General features: G+C 41.2%; 1 protein-coding gene across 1 annotated transcript in view; it reads right to left on the bottom strand.

The window, feature by feature from the left end:
• Abcb11 (ATP binding cassette subfamily B member 11) overlaps positions 1 to 18,319 on the bottom strand; it is an 80,865-nt gene that overhangs the window by 39,483 nt on the left and 23,063 nt on the right. Inside the window, exons 7-13 of the mRNA XM_038335866.1 lie at positions 17,419 to 17,552; positions 14,907 to 15,078; positions 11,645 to 11,769; positions 8,521 to 8,695; positions 3,831 to 3,944; positions 1,685 to 1,795; positions 278 to 403 (exon numbers count right to left, since the gene is read on the bottom strand). Coding sequence (XP_038191794.1) covers positions 278 to 403; positions 1,685 to 1,795; positions 3,831 to 3,944; positions 8,521 to 8,695; positions 11,645 to 11,769; positions 14,907 to 15,078; positions 17,419 to 17,552 — 957 coding nt within the window. The remainder of the gene's footprint in view (positions 1 to 277; positions 404 to 1,684; positions 1,796 to 3,830; positions 3,945 to 8,520; positions 8,696 to 11,644; positions 11,770 to 14,906; positions 15,079 to 17,418; positions 17,553 to 18,319) is intronic.

The following is an 18,319-nucleotide window of genomic DNA, read 5'->3' as shown; positions in this document are numbered from 1 at the left end:
TCGTGACCAAAAAGGGACTTCAAAAGATACAATAAAAGTAAGCAATAGCTCCTATCTTGTAGGTGTGTGCTTTATAGAAAACCTTGCTGCCTAATCTGATTCATTAAAAAAAAAAAACACTTTGCTGCTCAAAGAAGTTGAAACTGTAAATGTGAAAGACAAAAGAAGCACTATAGGTAAATGCAAAATGATGTTAAATCCAAAGAATCCATTTGACAATGTCACTATTTGCATTCGCTTGCTCCGACATGTTGAGAAGTTTCTGGAAGATACGCACCATGCCTTCGCAGGGGTCGTAGAACCTCTGAATGAGCTGTAGGGCTGTGCTCTTCCCAGACCCACTGGATCCCACCAGAGCTGTCATCTCCCCCGGTTTAATGACCATGCTGAGGTTATTTAAAATCTAGAGAAGAAAGAACATTCTGAAGTTCATAATGTCACTGGGCACTTAACTAAGCAGTTAGACCATACATAGGATGCTTTGTGAGGATTTGTATATTGTATCCATACCCACTGCATGTGTGTCAATGTGTGTGGGTCTGTCTGTGCTTACTTATGTCCCATGGTACTATCCACGTCTACCCATCAATCAACAACGAAAGAAGACCGTCTGGAAAAAAGGTTTATCATTAGCACACTGCTTAATAACTGTGGCCAACAATAAAATGATACTGTATTAACACTGGTAAATAAGCAAGGGTCACCTTTAAAATTAGGCCTCGAAATCTAATCTAAAATACATCTGACAGACCAGGATACCTCAAGGAGTCAATCTCAATTAGTTAAACAAGAAGCTCCTGTAATTCACAAGCGTAATGATAATTCATAGACCAAGAATCAGAAACAAACCAATTTGCAGATGATATGCTTGAATGGCATGAGTATATTACTTGAATAATTTTGCCTTATAGATGTGCGTGCTGTGTTTCTAGGTCTAAACCTCTCTGAAGGACAAGGACGAAAGGTGGGAATTAGGATTCGGTTCTGCGAGTATAACAGATATGTTATTAATAAGAGGAAACAAGAGATGCCATGTTCGGAATGAAAACAAAGCATCATTTCAAAGCCAGTTCATTCAAGAGGGCGGATGGTTGCTTCCTGTAGGGTGGGGTTCCCTCTAACAATCGTGATCTGGAGGTTCTGGAAAACAATCTAATTCCCTCACTATGTGCCCAGGTCAGTCCTAAGCACAAGGTTTGTGAGAGCAACAGCACCAGGTGACCTTCCTCTAAGGACTAATGCAGCCAGAGGCCTGGAGAACCTACTTCCAGCTGCTCGTTCCTCCAGCCACACTTCCTTCATCAGGCTCCACCTCCCGTGATCTCCAAGGAGGTGGTGACTAGAAAAAGCACTACTCGAATGACCGGCTCTGCCACTCCTTTCAGCAGAGGATCACGGCTGACTTAGTCTGAGTCTTGTGCTAGACCGTGTTCCAACCAGAAGGATTTGCACAATGCGGTCATCACTTAGAAATGCAGTGTGCCCCTAAGCTGGCACAATACACGGGGACACTTCCAGAGAAACACGTCTCTGTCATCTGATCCTGGAAACTGAGTCAGCCCTAAGAAAGCAGTGTGTGGCTCTGGGAATGGATTATATAATGGTAATAATAATGATGATGATGATAATAATAATAATAATAATAATAATAATAATAATAAAAAGGCAAAATGTGAACACTCACCTTCACATCTGGTCTAGAAGGATACCGGAAGGTCACATTATGGAATTCAATTTCCCCCTTGATTCGGTCCAGCTTGTATCCATCTTCTGACATGCAGTCAATGACGGGTTGCTGCAGTACAATACAAAGATGCAGTCATAATGCACACCGCATCTATTTTGTGTCTGTCTTAGTAAATTCGTGAACCCACAAAGTAACACTGGGACTGGAGACAGTGCTTAAGAGCTCTTGTTGGCAAAGGGCCCTGATTCAGTTGCCGGCACTCTCACCGTAAGTAGCTCACAACGACCTAGAACTCCTTTTCCAGAGGATCTGATGTTCTCTTTGGATTTCCACAGGCACCAAGCGTGCATGTGCTGTGCATACAGACATGCAGGCAAAATAAACAGACAAATAAGATGAATAAATCTAATAATTTTTTTTTAAAAAAAGCAGAATTTTATTTGGGCAAAATATTGCAGAGATATGTTAAAGATAAGTTACTTCCATATTTTATATTTACAAAAGTGATGATTCTCATCACTGTTGAGATTGCTGGCTTATTATATTACTATATATTATTGTTGAATGTGACATTGATAGAACGGTAGAGTTTTATTTATTTATTATTACTTGATGAATTAGTACTGTAAGATTATATATTATTAATATTATATAATATGGTAAGAAATTGTTTGTTGATAGATCATATAGTTAGCATTTAATGTAATGTATTATATCACACACGTATATATTACTGAGATGATAGAAGGCAAGGCACACGGTGTTTTAATATAGCTTTTGCATTTACATTGTTATGTCCTTGTTAGACAGGGAGGAACCTCTGAAAGTATTTCTTGCTCAGGGAAATATAACTAGTCAGCTAGGCTGGGGCTAGTGGTACTCTGCATTTGGTAGCCAAGGCAGAAAATGAGTAAAATTAAGTGCCCACAGAATGTTCTCAAATATCACCAACTTCCAACTGTACCCTGAATTCACTCTTCTGCTACCAGTGAGACCAATTTGAAACAAGCATTCTGGCTAACCAGAAAAGGAAGTGGGCCCTCTCTTCCTCTTGGAACACTCCAGGTTCAATTATTTCCATCCCCCACACTAGTAATAAGAATTCATGACCAAAGCCATACTCTATTTTCTTTTAAAGAGTCTAATAAGGATAATAAAATAAATTTTAAATGCCTTAATTTTCAGCTGTTTTCATAGGGACCCTCGACAGTCATCACTCCATGTGAAACTATGGCAGCCCTAAGAAGTTAGCCTTAGAAAAGGTCAAAGGTCTGGAGAGGCAGGCGGCTCGATGGTTACAAGGCACGCTGCTCATCGGAGTACATAGGTTCAGGACCCCACTCCTGCAGAGGGAGGCTCACAGCCACTTTTAATTCCGTCCAAGGAGTCTGACACCTCTGACCTTCACAGGCAGCTGCCTTCACTCTCAGAAGCAGGCAGATAGATACACAGACGCAGACACTACCAAAAAATAACAAAATAAATCTTTCCTCCTGTTCTTGGTCAGTAGCTACCTGACATGATTTTCAATCTGCTTCCATAAATTAATCACCAAAATCCACCCAGGGCTACCAAAGTCCTTTAAAAACCTGAAGAGATTCCCTGCCAGCAGAAAATCCAGGCTCACAAACCTGATCTTCAGGCCTTTCCCACCCATCCCTCCAGCCTTTGCCCTGGATTGCTTTGCTCGTTCACACGCTTGACTTTCTTAACTCCTTCAGTTTACCAATCTCTTCCTAACCTGGAAGTTTCTCAACCAGGGATTCTTTCCTTTCTCTTACTTCCCAAGAACCTCATTTAAAGATCCCTCCCACTAGCCAGCCAAAACACTTAGTCCTAATTTATCTCTTTTTATTAGGTCTAGCACTCTCTGATGTTATCTTTAAATGTTTATTTCTTGCCCTTGCGTGCAGTGGCTCACACCTTTAATCCCAGCACACACAAGCCTGAGGCAAGTGGATATTAGGGCCCGGTGTACCTTAGCGAGCACCAGACCACAGACAGGACTACGTGGGAAGACCCTGACTCAGACAGACGTGATTTCTTTGCAGGTATCTTCCAGTATGAGTGTGAGAGCAGGAACGCAATTTGTTCTACCTTGCAGCTCATACCCCACTCCCCATTTCCTTTGGCTTTTACGCACCCTGTCTATTGTTTGGAAAATACTGGAAGCTGCTGACCGCCCAGTGGCAAAGACTTCCAAGGAAGAAGACGCATGGCCAAAGTTCATAGCCGCTACTATGACACAGAGGAAAATCTGAAATGGAAAGAAAAACGTAGTTTTCATACATCTTTGCCAGTTTGTGAACAATGCCGTTTATCATTTGGAGCATCCTCGTGAATTCTTGAGATTTCTCAGAAATATTTAAAGTAGTTTACAGGCCTTTTAGAAATATGTAGACTATGTTTTACTTTGTAAAGCGTTTCTCCATAGTTATACTTTAAAAACATTCTTTTAAAACTGAGCATCCCTTTCCTGCAGAGTAGAAAAGCTGAAGGAATAGTACAAACAGTTTGATAAGAATAGTTTTTATCTAAACTGTTTTAAGACCACCCTCTCCAGAAACCACCCACCTCAGCAAAGGAAGCCTTCTTGCATCCTAGATCCAGAGCCAGCAAACACATTCTGTAAAAGTCCCCTAGTAAATAGCTCAGGTTCTTCAGGCTATATGGGTTTAGAACCATGTACACACATACCATATAGTACAAAAGCAAGCTTAGCAATGCATAAATAAATGGCCATGGACACATCCCAATAGAGTGTATTTATAAAAAATGGATAGGGTCTGTATTTGGCACAATGGCTATTTTACTGAGTCATTGGAGTCTTCAATTGAAGACTAGAGGGCAAACCCTTACTTAGCCTGACATTATAAGCTGTTGCCTCAAACAATTTTCTTCAAGGAGGTTCCCAGAGAAGCCTATGAGTAAGAGAAGACAGATGCATGCCCAATAAGACTGGAGAGAGCACACATCCCAGGCAGAAGTTTTCATTAGAAACATCGTAGCTTTAGCCGTGTGTATAGGAAAGAAGAGAGATTATAGGGAGCAGGCAATGCATGGGGCACCCTTCCAGGGAACTGGGCTCCGTGTCCCTTTCAACATAGATATGGAGGAAGGAAAAGTGGCTTTGGGGACAGGCCCGTAGTCACTGAGACCAGAGCTCAAGTTATATTCTTTGTCACTTGGCACATATTCTTAACCTCACGGTCACCTTTCATTTCTGTAGTGGTAGAATCATGATGCCAATCACAGAATAAAGTTGTGCGCATGATTTATGATAATTACATCAAACACCTCATTCAGTGCCTGTTGCCTTTTATACACTGAGTGAATATTGTTTTCTATTACTACTATTTTCCTTTATTATTGAACCCTGAAACCTAAAAAACAAACCCTCATTCGGTTCTTCATCTTTCCCTAATAGACCAGAGAGCATGTTTTTGTCTGTACACACGTAATATTAATTACAGTAATCTATGAGAACTGCTTTTCATTTACAGCCAAGGAAGCCATAATAGTTTTATGCACCACAAAATGTGCTAAATTAATCTGATTGCTAATTAGTTTAGTGGGTTAAAACATTTAACTCAACTTAGGAGTACTCAACTTTTATTTTGCTGTGGAAAAGTATAGCCAAGAATTAACTCTGTCTTTTTCTCTCTCTCTCACACACACACACACACACACACAGAGAGAGAGAGAGAGAGAGAGAGAGAGAGAGAGAGAGAGAGAGAGAGATTAAAGGAAGTCTTTTTGGTTTTGTTTTTTGTTTTTTACAAAGAAGCACTTATTAAGGCAAGGTAAGCAGAGGAAGAAGTTGAGACTAGGAAGATAATAACTGATGGTGGAAATGTTAGCGATACACACTATCCTATGTCTATACAAAGTAAGTTTTTAAAAACTATCTGCTAAAGTGGTTGAATTGCTGGGAAACTTAAAGATGAGAATCATAAAACTAGAAATTAGCTGCTGTGGTAGTTGAATGAGAATGGCCTCAGGGGCTTTTTTTGGTATCTTTGCTCCCCAGCAGGTGGAACTGTTTGGGAAGGATTAGGAGGTTGGGAGGTGTGGCCTTGTTGGAGGAGACATATCACTGGGAGTGGGCTTTGAGGTTTCAAAAGCCCATGCTATTTCCCAGTTATCTCCCCTGCCCCATGCTTGCAGAACAAGATGTAAGCTCTCATCCAGGTGGTGGTGGCATATGCCTTGAATCCCAGCACTTGGGAAGCAGGCAGAGGTAGGTAGATCTCTGTGAGTTCGAGGCCAGCCTGGCCTACAGAGTGAGTTCCCGGACAGCCAGAGCTACACACAGAGAAACCCTCTCTCTCAGCCACCACTCTACACTCTAGTGCCACCCCTACCTGCCTGCTGCCGTGTTCCCCATCATGACAGTCATGAACTCTATTTCTGAAACTGAAATCCCCCAGCAAACTTTTTCTTCTACAAGTTGCCTTAGTCACGGTGCCTCTTCACAGAATCTGAAAAGTCACTAAGACAGTTACCATGGTGCTTCTGTTTGTTTTCCTGTGGTATAAGCACCATAGTCAAAAGCAATGTGGGCAGGAAAGGGTTTACTTGACTTTCAAGTCAGCATCTATTATTGAGGGGAGCTAAGGCAGGAATCTGAAGACAGTAATGGGAACAGAGACCACAGAGGAACTGCTCCCTGACTCGCTCCCTGCGACTTACTTAGTTTGCTTTCTTCTACAGCCCAGGACCACCTGCCTGGGGACGGCACCACCCACAGTAGGGACCCTCAGACACCAATCAACAATCAAAGACCTGAGACAAACCATGCCCTACACACATGCCCACAGGCCAACTTGATGAATACCATCTCTCCACTGAGGCAGTTTTCCAGGTTTGAAAAGTTGACGATTGAAGCTACGGCAGGAGGAATGTTTTACTCAGAGCTTTCAGCTGAACTTGTGGATATTTAATTTTCAATTTACTAATTCATTTCTCCTTTGAACGTTCATTCACGAATGCCTCTCTCCTTTCACAGATGTAGAAACAAAGAGCAGCTTTGCTCAAGGAGTGTGTTTCTGCAAAGTGAACAGCCAGCGTTGAATTTGGCTGTTGGTACCTTTGATTTGTAAATGTATAGTATACAGCTTTGAAATGATTTTAATTACATTTATTTATTTGTTCATTGGGGTCTGCATGTGTGCCACAGTGCAGGGGTGGAGGTCAGAGGATGCCTTGCCTGAGTCAAGTTTACGATCCCTTGGGGATCAAGCTCACATCTCCATGCTTAGCAGAAAGAGCCTTCACCCACTGAGCCATCCCACCAGCTCAAATGCTAAAGCTTTCAGAAGCAGGTGGATCAATAAGGGGAAGGAACTTTAGAGTCAAATTTCAGACCTACGATACTTTAAACTTTTCACTGTGCAAAAGTAGATCTAAGTTACAGGGAGAATGGGAAAATATGATAATACCACTTTTCATACCATCATTCAAAATTGATGTAACACGTGTTATCAGATTCAATATTTTTAAACAAAGTTCAAAGCTACGCCTGCTGTCCGTTCTCCAAACACAAAAACAATTTTAAAATATTCTACTGCTTAATTTATTGTTCAGAATGCCTGGCATTGGACGTTCATCCCCATGGCCGATGCAAACCGTTCCTCAGTTTCCCCTAGGGTTATTTGTAATAAACAGTATGTTTTGAATGATAAACTTTCATGTAGTTAGTGAATTCCTGGTACTTTCCATTGTTCAACTGGGGCCTGTTCCATCCAGAATCTGCAGCCAAAACACTCTAAAAATCTTCCGTGAGGCTATTTCCATCACCCCAGCAATGCAAGCCCAGCCCCTCACCATGGACCTCATAGACCTTACTCTCTGAGGACAGAAAGGGGTAAGGATAAATGCAAACAGATGCAAAAGTTTCCCAAGACACAAGTGCCGTGAAGGAGAAGAACAGAGGTTGTAAAGAGAACTCAAGAATAAACGAGTGTGCAAGCCTAGATGAGTGTGCAAGCCTAGACGAGTGTGCAAGTCTAGATGAGTGTGCAAGGCCTGGCTGGGAAAGTGCAGGCTGCCACCTTCAGAGGTGTTAAAATAAGGAAGAAAGGCATTTTGGGGAGCAACCAGAACGTTTTTTTCTGTCCTGGACATATTAGCTGACCCTCTATTTACTGTAAATGTTCCCCGTCCTCTCTGTTATAGTCTATGCCCCTGTTAGCCATCACACGCTTACACGATTGGTTAATCATCCCTTATCTTTCCCAATGAGACAAAAAGAACCGTATTCTTTTGCTGTCCACTGGGCCGTGGATGGATTGGCACACAGCAGATGCCCGGCCAATGCTTGTGGAGTTGACTAACTGAGAGGACACTATGAATGAACTCAGCTAGAGCATTCATGACGGCATGACATCCCATAAACGAGTTATGAAATATGCCTGTATAACTTACTTGGTTGAAGATGTTCCTGACGTGATGTGTTAATTACAAACATAATATTTAGGCACGTATCTTGTACTATTACTAACTTTAGTTTTATGACCTGTCCATTTTTAGCTGAGAGGTCAATGATTTTCCATTTCCATGGTACATGGTCTTTGGGGATCAGCTGGAGGGCCACTGCTGCACACCTGCAAAATCTCTACTTACGGAAACCATGACATTGTTCTTCATCACCCCACATGTTCAGCTTCTCTTCACTAAAGTGTCTTAATACTGTTAGTCCCACAGATGGCCTTTAGCAACCCCCTGAGGCTTTCCTGCCTTGGACATTAAAGCAATAATCTTTATGGCTACTATAGTGACTTTTCCAATAAACTAGCAGGAAATAACACATATAGGAAACAAGACCAAAGTACCTGGACCAGGGTCCCTGGTGTATACTCTTCTTCATCCAGGACTAGCGAGGAGCCATACCAGAAGGCCAGCGCGTAACAAAGGAAAATGAGGCACCACATGTACCCTGTAAAGAACCCCATCACCATTCCTTTCCTAATTCCCCAGCGCTGGGCGTACACGAGATTTTTCTCATACCTGTAAACAGAAAAGGTTTGAGTTAATGCCTACTGGAGCAGCTCAGGGTATAACATTTAAGGTAGGTCATGACGCAGAATTTTATGAGGTGATTATAGTCACCCCCAAACAAAGCTACTTAAGTCGGTCACAACTTGGATGAGGCACAGTGGGATAGACTTGACCCCAATGTTTTAACAAATATCTCTGCTTGGGATCTATTACTGTTTACATTTAAAGTATTTCTTTGGAATATATGTGTGTGTGTGTGTGTGTGTGTGTGTGTGTGTGTGTGTGTATATATATATATATATATATATATCTCAGATTTCTATCAGAAAATAGGCAATTATCTCCAAATCAACAGCTTAGGCTAGTCATATGGTGAGTTCCAGACCAACCAGGACTACATAGGGAGACTGTGTCTCAAAAAAACAAACAAACAAATTAAAAAGCTCAAAATATATTAACTAAATTATGAATAAATAAAATCTTTTTTCTTTTTCTTTTCTTTTTCCAAGACAGGGTTTCACGGTATAGCCCTGGCTGCCCTGGAACTTGCTGTGTAGACCATGCTGGCCTCGAACTCAGAGACATGTGTGCCTCTGTCTACTGAGAGCTGGGAATAAAGGTGTGTGCCACCACCACCCAGCTATACAATCATATTTTTGACAACTACATCTATTTTTGCAAATTAAGTTTTTTACTCTCATTAAAAATTAGTCTCTGGAATGACTTGTCATAATTCATCAGGGCTAATTTTTGTTTGGTTGAATACAAAATTATAGAAGCTATTAAATGTATTTAACAGCACAGTAGCTTCACAAAACATGTTCAATTAAAAAGAAAGGTTATGAGTCTGTCCAGATGACTCCAGCCCAAGGAACCACAATTGATCCCAGGATCCACACCGTGGATGGGGAAGTCTGACTCCTGCCCTTCGCCCACCTGACCTGAGACCACACAGCACCTTCTTCCCCATCAAATAAATAAAATATCACCTTAAGAAAATGAAAAACGTGGAACTTCAGTTTGGATCATGCTGTCATTTCCTTCTCCCTCTCCTTTCTTTCTTTCTCCCCTCCCCCAAGAGATGAACCAACTGATTTTAATAAAGGTAAACATCTTCCAGCCTGAGCTTTCTTCGTGCTGGGATAGAAGGCATGAGTCACTGCGCCAGGCTCCCGTGGTCTTTGAAAATGTCAATTAAGTTATATTCCTGACTAATACATAAAAACTCATGGATAGTGATGGGATAAAATGTGATGCTTTGATGTGTGTACACATAATGTAATGTTTAAATTGAGTGCATATGCAATAGTCTCAATCACTGAGCAACTGGGAATGGGGGCAAACTAGTTTTTCTAGGACAAAAGAGTCAGAGGTGGGAAGAGTCCAAGTTTAGGGACAGCCTTGGCTACAGAGCAAGTCAAAGTTGGCCTGGACTACATGTTGAAAAGCCAAACACAAACCCCAAAGACAAACTTTCAGGATCCTTCTTTGCTTTTGAACTGCGCAGCACCTTGCCATCCGTAGCTGTGGAACTGTGGATTAACATGTCAGAACTTCCTCCCAGCTTCAAGTCCTTCCCTCCTGCTTTCTCCACGCATCTCTCCCTGTTGCTCTGTCCAGCGTCTGGCAGCCCTCGCTCTACTCTTAACTTCTATGTTATCGAGGCTTTTAGACTTTACAGATACAAGTGCAATTGAGTAAATCTTCCTCTTGACTTTGTCCATTGTTAGAAATAACAAAATTTTGTGGTTTTTTTTAATGACCAAATTGTCTCACCATATATATATATATATATATATATATATATATATATTGCTCTTTCTTTATCTATCGATCAATAAATAGTCACCAAGGTTGTTTCTATTGTTTAGCTCTTATGAACATCACTACACTAAATATGCTTCGCAGACTTGTTACACATACTGATTTCATTTCCTTTGGGTATGTGCCAAGCAGCGGGATTGCTGAATCACACAGTTCTCAGTTGAAGGGACTGAGGAACTTCCTCTCTGTTTTACATAAGAGATCTACTAGTTTATATTTTTACCAACAGTGTGCAAGGGTTCCTTTTGCTCCATATCCTTATTGGCCTTGCTACATTTAGCCGTTTTGCCAACCGTTATTCTTAGTAGGGTGAGATAGTATTGTGGGCTGGTTATGAGTTGTGTTTCCCTGATGGCTCCTCAGGGCGATGACACTGTCTTCACAGAATTGACTGCCTGTGTGTCTTCTTGCAAACTGACCACTTTAACTCTGTTGCTCGTTTTCAAGTTGGATTAATCATTATCTTACTAGTGAGTTTTTTATAGTTCCTTACATGCCAGTCTCTCTATCCCAATCTCTCTATACCACGTTCTCTATGTCAATCCCTTGTCAGACGCAAAGTTTGTTTTACATACAGCTTCTCCCTTTCTGATGGCTGTCTTTTCTGTGAGTGGTTTCCATTGTGCCTGGGAGCTTTTCAGTGTGTCGGGTTTTGTTTTGTTTTCTCAGTTTTCCTCATCCTTTGCATTTCTGCATCATGTAGGCTTTTCTTTAAAGACAGTAAATGCTGCTGAAGGCTGAGATGAAGTATAATGCATACGCTTCTATATCACCAGAGGTGGAAACAAGTGGCCTGCCTATCTCAGCTCTCTAGAAACCATCCCCCAAAGTATACTGTACTGGGTGTGGTAGCACACACCTTTCATTCTGGTACTTAGGTGACCAAAGCAGGAGACCACGAGCTCAAGACCACCCTGGTCTATATAGCAAGATCCACAGGGGAAAATAAAAACATTGTTTTAGACTTTTTAATGCACTCTGGTTGAACTACCTTGAACAAATAGCCCCTCCTGTTGCTCCCCGTGTTGCTCTAAATGCCAGTGGGTCTGTCACTTTGTACAAGACGAAGAAAAATCAGGGAACTGTATCGATTTATGAAATTTAGGAAACCAGCAGACGTTCAAAATAACCTACCTTTCAATCTCTTTATTCTCCCCACCGAAAGCAGCCACTGTTCGCATCGATGAAATGACTTCTTCAGCAATAGATCCCGCTTTGGCGTAAGCCTTCAACTCAAACTCTGTGAATTTGGCCACGCTCTAAAATTCACCAGGGGGAAAACAGGAAGTTCACCTGTCAGTCAGTGGTTCAGTTAACAAAACGAGCAGGTGGTATGGTTTAACAAAACACTAGATTTTTGCTGTAACAAATGAAAAAAGCTAATCCAAGATTAGCTTGTGTTAAACATCATCCCTGGGTGTTCCTCGCTGTTTTACATAAGAGATCTACTAGTTTGTATTTTTTACCAACAGTGTGCAAGGGTTCCTTTTGCTCCATATCCTTATTGGCCTTGCTACATTTAGCCGTTTTGCCAACCGTTATTCTTATATCAAAATGATATTAAAAGTCTGTCTCAATGAAAATGTTCTCAGAGTTAAAGTGCCCTCAAGTCTGGGAAGACTGGTGTTTCGGTTGCTCTGGTAATGAGGTTCCTATGTCAAACTATGACATATTCGGTTGCTATTGGAGTCATTGCAGAATCTATAAACATCAGCGGCAAAGCCCGGAGGCCTACGTAGGCACATGTCCAGAGTAGAGGAGGACAGAACCACACTACACAGGGACACAGCATTGCTGCAGCAACTCCAAAGGAGAAAGTGCCAGGTAAATATTTTGACTCAAATATAAAAGGTTTACTAAATTTTTCATTTTTACAAATGGAAAAGACATCTGTGTTTAGTAGTTTTTAAAAAGCCACTTTCTAAAATTGAATTTGGACCAGGTCCTAGGGAAAAGCAGCTGGGCATGGTGGCACACGTCTGTAATTGCAGAATGTGCAAGGAGGAAGTCAGAGAATTAGGGATTCAAGGTCAACCCCCACCCACATAGTGAGTGAAGTCAGTCTGAGATACATGAGACCCTGTCAGAAGCAAAACCAAGCAGACAACAGTAAGAAACAAGGGGGAAATTAATGTTGTGGGAACTCACCTAACTCAGAAATCTAAAATATATATAGAATGTAGATGACCGAAGTGTATATTCTAACAGGGTTTTCCCCTTAGACTTTCAGGAGAGCTGTTACTAGCAAAATATTAGGCGGGGTTCTAAAATACAAGATAAATAAAAATAACTTTAACATATCGTTAGTATTTCCTCCGTCCACATTTTATAAAATCTGCAGTTGGAAACTGTTTCCCTACACTGATGCTCATACTCAAGCACGGTGGACGATGGCATTACGGCTTTAGCCCCACCTTTATCTAATGTATTCCTGAAACACACACATTTTTACACAGTAGTTAAAACATTAAAAAGTATGAGCGATATCAGCTTTTTTATGAAGCCACATTACTTAAGAATAGGACATATTGGGAGTTTAAAAAAACATATATTTTATAATATCTGACAATTGCTTGTGTTTCTCATCCTAAAGAGAAAGGTGTGATGAAGACATACAAAACCCACAGACAGCATTAGTGTGTCATACGTTGCCCATCGTGTGTGTGTGTGTGTGTGTGTGTGTGTCCTATCTTTGACTTACATGCCACCAAATTGCTGTTGTCACTTTACAGGAACAACCAGGCATAGACATGAATGCAAGGGGAGGTAGGCACAGAGCTGGAACATTCCAGAACAAGAAGCTAGAATTTTGTTGTTGTTGTTGTTTTGGTTTTTTGTTTTTCAAGACAGGGGTTCTCTGTGTAATGGCCCTAGCTGTTCTTGTAGACCAGGCTGGCCTCAAACTCACAGAGATCCACCTACCTCTGCCTCCCGAGTGCTGGGATTAAAGGTGTGCGCCACCACCGCCTGGCTGAGAAGCTAGAATTTTAGGCACTTAGGTGACACCAGAAACTGTACTGTGAAGTCTGGTTCAAAGCAAGTTCATTGATCAATCATTCCGTCTCTGGGATGCGAAAACACAGTGTGTGGCCCATGGGAATACAGATATTAATTTATCATATGCTTGGAGAAAATATTAAACAAGTACAGAAAGAAAAATAAAAGCCGATCGAAAAATTTTAAGAGCCCAGCAGGGTCTTCAGTGGAATTTGAGGTTCTCTGGAGCAAGGCAAGAAAGAGGTTTGCAGGAAAGCCCATTGTAAAGCTTATGAGGTCTTGTGGGTTTTTAAAAATAATAAAATATCCCTTTAACATTAGGTTTTTATGCCAGACACTGCTTAATGTATCACATGGATGGTATCCCGAGTTATCACACAATTTAGGCTGTATTGAAGACAATGGAACTGAGGCTTCAAAGGGTTAATGTGTTCCTCCAGTCATAAACACTAGTGAGTGGCCAGGTCACATGGCTTTATAAAGCAAGCTCTTTGCTGCTGTCACTTTCAGCCCTTTCCTGTATTGCCTGGGAAGTGTCATCGGTGACGAGTGAACACTCTACTAGACACTATCACCGTGGTGATTGGCAGCTGCTGCTCAATGATGTTTAAGTATTGCTCCTGCATTCCCTTTGAATTCTACTGATAGCGAAACCTCAGCCCATGTCTCATATCATGACCCGTGATCTAAACATTTTTAAATGTGTTCTATAGATAAAAAAAATAATAATTCCTGAAACAAGGGAAGACCTTTAACTGCAGTGACCCCAAACTCCTATTCCTACACTTGGGTCTGGATCACAGAAGTGAGGGACAGACCCTATACCAGAGATGACACAGAGCCTGGCCTTAAACGGCTCAGATGGCCTGAAGGCACAGCTGAGAAGTCAGACATCTCATTGGAACACTTATTGCTGTTCTGTATGTACCTGTGCCCTTTTTGAGCATCTGAGCATGGGGAGCAACAGGACGGCTGGAGACCGGGTGGGATTTGATATCAGGCTCTCTTGAACATGTAGCTGTGAAGTCCTAAATAATTCCCTTCTGAGCTCCATCTATTGACCCCTAAATGGTATTAACAGTTTCCTTCTGAGTAAGCATTAGAGACAGTAGGTGTGAAATCCCTTAGAAAGTACCCGACAAATCAGAAGATGCTTCATGAGCACAGAAGACCGCTGTTAGCCAAATAATAACCTTACTAAAACATCGTTAATTCATATTATGTGGAGCATCATTTAATTCTGAGGAATAATCAAACATCAGATATCAGTATAATGATAATCACATCGACCACACATGGAGAAGGAACCCAAACGTTATGTTTTGGCCTTTTGTAACTGCAAATGTCTATCTTCCTCTGAAGCAAAAAAATAAATAAGTAAATAAACAAACATTCTTACCAGCCCTATGACGGCTGCTCCGATCCCAATAAGAGGACTGACAGAAATAATAACCAAGGTCAGTTTCCAGCCTCTGTAGAACCCTATCACAAACCCAGAGACGGCTGTCGTCATGCGCTGAATGAAAAGGGCCATCTGGTCGGCAATGGCTTCATTGATTTTATTGATATCACTAGAAACAAGAGAGGGGCAGATCAATATGACTGGATTCTGTCGGCTCAAGTGTTTGTTGAAACAGTTCACTCTCTTTCTCTTACGTCTCTGCCTAATGTGGCTCTATAATGAGAAACGAGGACTACTTCTCAAACCTTTGAAGAGTTCTCCCACCTTGGAACATTGCTACTGCTCTCCTTGTGGTCCAGCTGTGTGTGTGTGTGTGTGTGTGTGTGTGTGTGTGTGTGTGTGTGTGTCTTAATTCAGCTTTCAAGCTGATGCAGATTCAGAAACTCTGGATCACCCCCAGGAAAAGCTCACATTGTCTCCCCATGTTTCCATAGCAAAATAATTAATCTCTATATGTCTGGTTGTCTATACATCTGTCTTTCTCTGTGTCTGTCTGATTATATATGTGTATGTGTATCTGTCTCTATCTGTCTATAACTGTGTCTATGTTTATTACATTCTATCTGTAGGCAGTAGAGACTAGTGGCTAAGAACACAAATTCTGGAACCACAGTCTGAAGTTGAATACAAGCACTTCCTGGGAAAATTATTCAATTTTTTGGTGCATCGGTTTCCTCATCTATAAAAAGATGATTTTAGCAGAACCCACCTTAGTGTCCAGTTATGAAAGTCAAACGAATTAATATGTGCAAGTATATAGAGCAATACTCAGTATAATGAACACCCAATATGTACTGTTTTGGATTACTTCTTTGCTTGCTCATCTTATGCCTCCTATCAGGATTCTAGTTATTCCAAGAGCTTTGGAGCAGGGCTGTAAAGTATCCCAGAATATTGGTTGACTATAACTGCATTAAACTCACAAGCCTGAGTGTGTCCGCTTAATCTCTTGTCTAGATGGAGCAAATAGGAATTGCTATTTAATAGAGGAACCCAAGACATTGCCCAGAGGTTAACCATTGTATTTTAGTGATGGTTAAGCATCTGTTGATGGTCACAGAGAGTGAAAAGTAAGTTCTGGACTCTAGACACTGGAAATTACATTCTCTCTCATCTTTGTTACTGGCAGACGGCTCTGCACCAGCTGTTTCCAGGTTCTTAGCCTCTTATCCAGAGAACTGAAGACATGGGTTCACATAGATTTGCAAAAGACACCAGATAGCTTTATTCAGACTTAAGTGACAGTAGAAAGTATAGAGAATACACTGTCAAAGTCGCCCACAGGTCACACAGTTGAGAGTACTCAGTGGCTCCATGCCACGTGACCTGGGATCTGTTTTTATGGGATCTAAAGAAAAGAGAGACTGGTTGCTAAGGGACATAGTTTGGATGGTTCTCTATTTTTATTGATAGATAAGAGCATTATTATTTTTCCTGCTATGCATATCTCTTCCTATAATGTGTCTGACTTTAATCATATGTGTGCCCAATTATACATAAGCATACGATGGGAAATAAGGATCTTCCCTAAAGTTTATCCAAGGACAGTTTGGCTTTGCTGAGTGGGTTCTCAAAAGCACTCGGGTCCTTCTGGTCTTCATACCCAGAAATACTTTCAGTGGAAACTGCCCGAGTTTGATGGTTGTTAGGGGAGAAGAAATTTACCCTGTTGTTTAGAGAGATGTGTACATGTAGTCGATACAGGTGGGGGTCCAGGGTTGCTAGGTGCATTGTTCACGTACACACACACAGGAGCTGGGCTTACATTATTGTAAGCAGGAGGGTATGTCTAACCCAAACAGAGTCCCAAGTTACCAGCATCCCTCAGGCTTGCCTGCCTCATCTGCACAGTACACTTAACTTGACCTTTGCAAGGCTTCAGAGTTCAGTTCCTCAGTGTCCCACTGCTGTAAGCTGTTTGGGGGTCTGCTTTGTTTACTTTTAGTGTTTTGCCTTGTTACTGTTATTGTTTTTAACTTTCTTCAGCTACTTTTAGAATTTATTTCTGGGTTTGTTTCTGTGCCTTTGTAGACATAGCAAAACAATTACTTCCAAGTGTATGTTTTCCATGTGTGTGTAGGGTGTCATGGCTGTCTCTCAGTTTCACCTTATGTCAAACAATGTCACGTATCTAAACTCACTCCTGTAATAATTCATGTCTAATATTTTGACCAATGATCTACAAACAAATTTGTAATAACCTGTCTTTTTTACTAACTATATCATAAGCTATTGTCTATAAAAATGTCTAATTTATTTTTATTTATTTATTTGATATTTTTTTAAACCAAGGTGTCATATAGCCCAGGCTGGCCTTGAATACCCTTGAACTTCTGATCATTCTGTCTCCAGCTTTCACCTGCTAGACTAACAAGGACTTAACTTATAACCGTGGTTGTTTGTTTAAATTAGAACAATACATCATAGCATAGGTGTACCAGCTACTTACTCAGAGAATCTTGAATTCAGCTCTCCCACTGAAGTGCAGTCAAACCATCCCATTTCCATTCTCATTATTCTCTGAAAGTAAATTTTCCTCATTTTCCTTGTTTGACGAGCCCCAGCGATGACCCAGAATTTTATCTGGAAGTGGACAGAGGTGTGTTTAACACCGCAGGGCTGAGCACATTCGTTTATTCTCTTCTATTCCTGACAGCTCACACTTCCCATGGTTATGGTTGGGAGTAGCGGAAAAGAAGAGGGAAGTCACTCACAAAGTGCCTCTCCTTAGATGCTAAGGTACGGGCTCTGACACCCCCTGTTGATGGGGAGGTGAGCTCAACATTTGTAGGAGTGCCCAGAGATCTGGCTTTGACTCCGGTTCTGGCAGGCGGACAGGTTACTGTCTTTGAATTTTGCCTGTTGGGTTCCAGTGTCTACACCAAGGGACACAGGCTACAACATCCACACTGAGACACGGATGCTCCAGACTTGCTCTTTCTGTACACCACTTCCCCTTTCTCCTTGGTATAAACCTCTAGGCATTCATGTAATCCAAGTACAGTGTTCAAAAAATGATTTGGGGACAATATAAGACAAAAGTCACACTCAAAGCAGGGAATCTCATTTGTTATAGATTCCCCTCCCCCCAAAAAAAGAGAAAGGAAAAAGAAAAAAGTGTCATGTGAAGACTCAGTAAGAAATGGATCAGTTTCTCTTTACAATTAATGTTACCTGGAATCCCTCAATAAGTGAAGTGGAGAATTCATTACTTTTGTTTCTACAGAAGGTGGCAAAACATGAAATATCTTTCTTCTTTAATAAAGCTAAGTAACCTTAAACCCTTAGATTACTTAAGACTAGAAAATCTGATTCAGAATTACAGAATTGGGCCTGGACTGCCACTTGGT

Source organism: Arvicola amphibius, chromosome 7 (assembly GCF_903992535.2).
Source record: "Arvicola amphibius chromosome 7, mArvAmp1.2, whole genome shotgun sequence".
NCBI classification, from domain to species: domain Eukaryota; kingdom Metazoa; phylum Chordata; class Mammalia; order Rodentia; family Cricetidae; genus Arvicola; species Arvicola amphibius.
This window is presented reverse-complemented; position numbering and strand designations above follow the sequence as displayed.